The sequence below is a fragment of the Oncorhynchus clarkii genome, chromosome 29 (assembly GCF_045791955.1).
Source record: "Oncorhynchus clarkii lewisi isolate Uvic-CL-2024 chromosome 29, UVic_Ocla_1.0, whole genome shotgun sequence".
Taxonomy (NCBI): domain Eukaryota; kingdom Metazoa; phylum Chordata; class Actinopteri; order Salmoniformes; family Salmonidae; genus Oncorhynchus; species Oncorhynchus clarkii.
In genome coordinates, this window is record NC_092175.1 from 22,819,989 (window position 1) to 22,827,243 (window position 7,255).

Consider the following 7,255-nt stretch of genomic DNA (forward strand, 5'->3'; position numbering starts at 1 on the left):
CTATAATTATAAGCCCAAGTCCTCCCAAATTGCAGTTCCTAGGGCTTCCACTAGATGTCAACAGTCTTTAGAAAGAGTTTCAGGCTGGTTTTTGGAAATATTACCCAGAAATTGTAGTTTTTTTTAGGTGGCTCCTATTTTGGCTGTAGTGTCTGTTTCTAGGCGTGTGAAGGAAAGCACGTTATTTCTTATTTATCTCCGGTAATGAACATACTATTCTCCGTCTTAAATTGTATTGTTTATTTGCGTATTAGGATACCTAAGGTTTGATTATAAAAGTTGTTTGACTTGTTTGGAAAAGTTTATTAGGAACGTTTGGGATTAATTTTGTATGCATTTTGATGGAGGGAAACTGAGTCGATTATTGACTGAAGCGCGCCAGCTAAACTGAGTTATGGATATAACGAAGGACATTATCGAACAAAATAACCATTTGTAAAGTAACTGGGACCTTTTGGAGTGCCAACAGACGAAAATCTTCAAAAGGTAAGGCATATATTATATCGCTATTTCTGACTTTCTTGTCGCAACTCAGTGGTTGAAAATTATTTGTTATGCATTTGTGTGCTGGTAACGATGTCCTCAGATAATCGCATGGTTTGCTTTCGCCGTAAAGCCTTTTTGAAATCTGACACAGCGGCAGGATTAACAACAAGTTAAGCCTTATTTTGATGTATTGCACTTGTGACTTCATGAAAGTTTAATATTTAATTTAAATTAGAATTTGGCGCTCTGCCAATTCACCTGATGTTGTCGAGGTGTCCCACTAGCGGCACGCCTATCCCAAACAGGTTTTAAAGAGGCTGTGTTGTATTTTGAGACAGGCTTAAATAAGCTAATTACCCAATAGGCAGAGGGTGGCATAATTTGTCAAAATCTCTGTAATAATGGTATGGGAATAATAATGCATTTTATTTAGTATAGTTGCTTAGTATTAGTATTTGGTAGCATTGCCAATAAATTGTTTAACTTGGGTCAAATGTTTCAGGTAGCCTTCCACAAGCTTCCCACAATAAGTTGGGGGAATTGTGGCCCAATCCTCGTGACAGAGCTGGTGTAACTGAGTCAGGTTTGTAGGCCTCCTTGCTCAAACACGCTTTTTCAGTTCTGCCCATACATTTTCTATAGGATTGAAGTCAGGGCTTTGTGATGGCCACTCAAATACCTTGACTTTGTTGTTCTTACGCCAACTTTGGAATTATGTCTGGGGTCATTGTCCATTTGGAAGACCCATTTGCGACCAAGTTTTAACTTCCCTGGCGTCCTGAGATGTTGCTTCAATATATCCACATAATTTCCTTTCCTCATGAAGCCATCTATTTTGTGAAGTGCACCAGTCCCTCCTGCAACAAAGCACCCCCACAACATGATGCTGCCACCCCCGTGCTTTACGGTTGGGATGATGTTCTTCTGCTGCCCCTTTCTCCTCCAAACAGAACGATAGTCATTATGGCCAAACAGTCTATTGTTGTTTCATCAGAGCAGAGGACATTTCTCCAAAAAATACGATCTTTGTCCCCATGTGCAGTTGCAAACTGTAGTCTGGCTTTTTTTATGGCGGTTTTGGAGCAGTGGCTTCTTCCTTGCTGAGCGGCCTTTCAGGTTATGTCGATTTAGGACTCGTTTTACTGTGGATATAGATACTTTTGTACCCATTTCCTCCAGCATCTTCACAAGGTCCTTTGCTGTCATTCTGGGATTGATTTGCACTTTTCGCACCAAAGTATGTTAATTTGTAGGACACAGAACGCGTCTCCTTCCTGAGCGGTATGATGGCTGCGTGGTCCAATGGTGTTTATACTTAAGTACTATTGATTGTACAGATGAACGTGGTACCTTCAGGCGTTTGGAAATTGCTCCGAGGGATGAACCAGACTTGTGGAGGTCTACAAAAAAAAATATTCTGAGGTCTTGGCTGATTTCTTTTGATTTTCCCATGATGTCAAGCAAAGAGGCACTGATTTTGAAGGTAGGCCTTGAAATACATCCATGGGTACACCTCTAATTGACTCAAATGATGTCAATTATCAGAAGCTTCTAAAGCCATAACATAATTTTCTGGAATTTTCCAAGCTGTTTAAAGGCACAGTCAACTTAGTGTATGTAAACTTCTGACCCACTGGAATTGTGATACAGTGAATTATAAGTGAAATAATGTAATGTCTGTAAACAATTGTTGGAAAAAGTACTTGTGTCATGCACAAAGTAGATGCCAAACTTGCCAAAACTATAGTTTGTTAACAAGACATTTGTGGAGTGGTAGAAAATCAAGTTTTAATGACTACAACCTAAGTGTATGTAAACGTCGACTTATACAGTATATCCTACCAATGGGAAATTAAAAACGGTAATATTTCATGTTTCACCGAGTCGTGGATGAACAACAATATTAAGAAGATACATCTGACGGGTTATACACTATCGACAGGACAGAACACCAGCCTTTGCTAAGACACGGGGCGAGGGCCTATGCATATTTGTAAGCAATAGCTGGTGCACGATATCTAAGGAAGTCTCAGGGTTTTTAATCGCCTGAGGTAGAGTATCTCATGAGAAGCTGTAGACCACACTATCTACACAGAGAGTTCATCTGAATTTTTCGTAGCTGTCTACATACCACCACAGACAGAGGCTGGCACTAAAACCACACTCAATGAGCTCTATTCCACCATAAGCAAACAGGAAAATGCTCATCCAGAGGTGGCGCTCCCAGTGGCCGGGGACTTTAATACAGGGAAACTTAAATCAGTTTTACCTAATTTCTATCAGCTAAATGTCCAACCAGAGAGACAAAAATGTTGACCACTTTAACTCCACACACAGAGACACATACAAAGGTGTCCATCCATTTGGCAAATCTGACCATAACGCTATCCTCCTGATTCCTGCTTACAAGCAAAAATTTACTGCACGGCCAGGCAAAACTCCAACACCATCATTAAGTTTGCTGATGACACAACAGTGATCTGAGACAGCCTACAGGGAGGAGGTCAAAGACCTGACCGTGTGGTGCAAAAAACAACAACCTCTCCCTAAATGTGATCAAGACAAAGGAGATGATTGTGGACGACAGGAAAAGGAGGACCGAGGATGCCCTCATTCTCATCGACGGGGCTGTAATGGAGTAGGTTGAGAGCTTCAAGTTCCTTGGCGTCCACATCACCAACAAACTGACATGGTCCAAGCACACCAAGACAGTGGTGAAGAGGGCACGACAAAACCTATTCCCCCTCAGGAGACTGAAAATATTTGGCATGGATCCTCAGATCCCCAAAAGGTTTTACAGCTGCACCATCGAGAGCATCCTGACGCATTGCATCACTGCCTGGTATGGCAACTGCTCGTCTCCGACCGCAAGGCACTAGAGGGTAGTGTGTTTGGCCCAGTACATCACCGGGGCCAAGCTTCCTGCCATCCAGGACCTCTATACCTGGCGGTGTCAGAGGAAGGCCCTAAAAATTGTCCAGCCACCCTAGTCATAGACTCTCTGTTACTGCACGGCAAGCGGTACCGGAGCACCAAGTCTAGGTCCAAGAGGCTTCTAAACAGCTTCTACCCCCAAGCTATAAGACTCCTGAACAGCTATTCAAATGACTCTGTACCGGTACCCCCTGTATATAGCCCCACTACTTTTATTTACTGGTCTGGACAGTTCTGACCTAGAATACCTAGGGTGTCTGGTTAGACTGTAAACTCTCCTTCCAGACTCACATTAAGCATCTCCAATCCAAAATTAAATCTAGAATCGGCTTCCTATTTCGCAACAAAGCCTCCTTCACTCATGCTGCCAAACATACCCTCGTAAAACTGACTATCCTACCAATCCTTAACTTCGTTAATGTCATTTACAAAACAGCCCCCAACACTCTACTCAGCAAACTGGTGCCATCTATCACAAAGCCCCATATACTACCCACCACTGCAACCTGTATGCTCTCGTTGGCTGGCCCTCACTACATATCTGTCGCCAAACCCACTGGCTCCAGGTTATCTATAAGTCTTTGCTAGGTAAAGCTCCACCTTATCTCAGGTCACTGGTCACCATAGCAACACCCATCCGTAGCACGCGCTCCAGCAGGTATATTGCACTGGTCATCCCCAAAGCCAACACTTCCTTTGGCCGCCTTTCCTTACAGTTCTCTGCTGCCAATGAATGGAACGAATTGCAAAAATCTCTGAAGCTGGAGTCTTATATCTCCCTTTCTAACTTTAAGCATCAGCTGTCAGAGCCGCTTACCGATCACTGTACCTGTACACAGCCAATCTGTAAATAGCCCATCCAACTACCTCATCCCCATATTATTACTTACCCTCTTGCTCTTTTGCACCCCAGTATCTCTACTTGCACATGCATCATCTGCACATATATCACTCCAGTATTAATGCTGAATTGTAATTATTTTCGCCTCTATGGCCTATTTTTTACCTACCTCCCTACTGTTCTACATTTGCACACACTGTACATAGATTTTACATTTTTCTTTTATTTTGTGTTATTAACTCTGCTGTTGTTTTTGTCGCACTGCTTTGCTTTATCTTGGCCAGGTCGCAGTTGTAAATGATAAATTGTTCTCAACTGGCCTACCTGGTTAAATAAAGGTTAAATTCAAATAAAACAAATATTTAAAGAGCAGCAGTTTATTTATCGCTTACTTTTTTAGGGATTTTCTTAAAACTGCATTGTTGGTTAAAGGCTTGTAAGTAAGCATTTCACTATAAGGTCTACACCGGTTGTATTCGGCGCATGTGACAAATAACATTTGATTTGACACGGCCCACCGGTCACATATGAAGTCTGGTGGTCATCCTTTATACGGTATATCCAGATTTGTCCTCAGTGTCATTTTTTTAAGCTAATCAACCCAACGTGGTGTTACTGCTAGAGGGGATTTTGAGCTCCACACACACTTTGTGTAACCATTATTAACTCAGGACATTCAAGTCTACAATAAAACCTACACATCATTCTTTCCACTGTCATACTCTCAGTGCTGTCTATAATTCAACTGCACATAATGTTTACCCTCAAAGCTGTGTGGAAACAATTGATATAGTACAGTCAGCAGTAGAGAGAGCACAGGGATGGAACAGAGAAAGGCTTAGCTGTCTCGAAATGCATGCAAAGACAAAGGAAAATGAATGCCTCCCTAGACAGCCATACTGTTACGTATACAAATCCACCTACCACAAATACAGACTTTACCGAGCAGCTGTGTGCTCTGTTGTGTGTGTGTGTGTGTGTGTGTGTGTGTGTGTGTGTGTGTGTGTGTGTGTGTGTGTGTGTGTGTGTGTGTGAGAGAGAGCCCAATCTCAGCCAGCCAGCTCCACTCTTGTCCTGGTCCTATGTGGCTCCTTCCAGTCTGCACATTCACTTAGAGCCCACAGCAGCAGCAATGTTAGTCTGGGAAAGGAGAGGCTAAGATATCCAGGACTGAGGCCAGGAATGAGGCTTGGGACTGAAGCTTTGACTAGTTGTAGCCTACTCACAGGGAGCTGTGTCTAGCTTAGCTCGCCCTGTCTAACGCCTCCTTAGGCAGCCAGGCAGAGAGCCGGTAGCCCTTGTCTCTCAGCCCAGTCGCTCCTCTTTCCCGGACTTTCCTCTCTCCTCCCCCCACTAAGAACAGGCTGTGCTGAACGTCCAGGAATCCACACCACACTAACCCTCTCACTTCCCCCTTGGGTCGGTTCCTACCTCGAGTGTAGCCTCTTGCTGGCCAGATCCTGGTCAACAGTGTTAGCAGACTGAGCCATGGGCAGCCTCCTCCAGTAGCTAACCCTTCACAAATATTTCCTCCAGCTGCTCAAGACTTCCCAGTGCTGCAACTGCGTCCTTCCCAGCAGCTCTCTCTACCTCTCTCTCTCTCTCCTTCCCTCTCTCTCAGCACAGAAATGGCAGCTGCTGAGGAAGTGAGGTATTGTGCAAATACATCCATATAAGGCAAGCCCCTCCCCTGTTGCTGACATCACAGAGCAGAGAGTGATGCATGTTTGGTGTGAGTATGAGGGGGGGAGGGAACAAGCAGGGCTGCTGACTGCAAAAGGGGAAATCCCAATGTCTCTGTCTGATACATAGGTCACACACATACACACTTATGGGCACACACACTCACATGAATGCACGCACGCGCACAAACGCACGCACACACACACACACACACACACACACACACAGAGGCTCTTTTTCTCACTCTTCTCTTTGTTCTCTTACTCTGTCTTACTGTATGCTGAGCGATAGCGTTTTTCTGGTCTCTTTTCAAAGCACATAGCTCAACCTGGGTTTTTCCCACAGTGTCTCTTCCCCAATTTGGCTTGCATCTATGCTTTTCCAGCTTCCTTTTCTCACCATCTTTTCACATGTTCAATTTAATCGTTTCCCCACATCATATAAAATGATTTCAGGTTATTTTCCTTTTAACTGTCATTATCTCTTGAGAAACATGTCAATAGACAAGTTACACTCAAGTAATCACTGCTTACTGAGTTGTCAGTCTGTGTTTATGGCAGGGTAGTAACAAGTAAGTATGCATTTATTTGTATTTTGTATTTAACTAGGCAAGTGAGTTAAGAACAAATTCTTATTTAAAATGACTGCCTACCGGGGAACAGTGGGTTAACTGCCAGATTTGAACCTTGTCAGCTCAGGGATTCAATCTCGCTACTTTGCGGTTACTGGCCCAATGCTCTAACCACAAGGCTACCTGCCGCATTATGGCAGCCCCCTAACTACAACAATTGCAAAAAAGATGTAGCAAAGATGCAGAAAAGCTAATCCATGCTTTGTCATAACTGACCTGTTCACCGGGCGTGCTACATGCTGTTATCAACCCTCTCTCTCCCTCTCCCTCTCCCTCCCTCTCTCTCTCTCCTTCTCTACCGCACCTGCTGACGCAACCTTTGAATTCTCGGCTATGAAAAGCCAACTGACATTTACTCCTGAGGTGCTGACCTGTTGCACCCTCTACAACCACTGTGATTATTATTTGACACTGCTGGTCGTCTATGAACGTTTGAACATCTTGAAGAAAGATCTGGCCTTAATGGCCATGTACTCTTATAATCTCCACCCGGCATTGCCAGAAAAGGACTGGCCAAACCTGAGAGCCTGGTTCCTCTCTAGGTTTCTTCCTAGGTTGAGCTTAATGTGGTGGACCGACATCCAAGCTAATCTATCTTCCAGGCATGCAGAGATGCGTGTTGCCACCTAGGTGGCAGAAGGGGGGAGGAGAATAGTAGTTAAGTGTTATCCACATAGTAA

The 7,255-nt window shown here is 43.9% G+C and overlaps 1 protein-coding gene across 1 annotated transcript in view; it reads right to left on the minus strand.

Annotated features, from left to right (window-relative positions):
• LOC139387772 (G-protein-signaling modulator 1-like) overlaps positions 1–5,901 on the minus strand; it is a 65,794-nt gene extending 59,893 nt beyond the window's left edge. Inside the window, exon 1 of the mRNA XM_071134011.1 lies at positions 5,693–5,901. Coding sequence (XP_070990112.1) covers positions 5,693–5,751 — 59 coding nt within the window. The 5' untranslated portion in view covers positions 5,752–5,901. The remainder of the gene's footprint in view (positions 1–5,692) is intronic.
• Between the last annotated feature and the right edge of the window lie 1,354 nt (positions 5,902–7,255).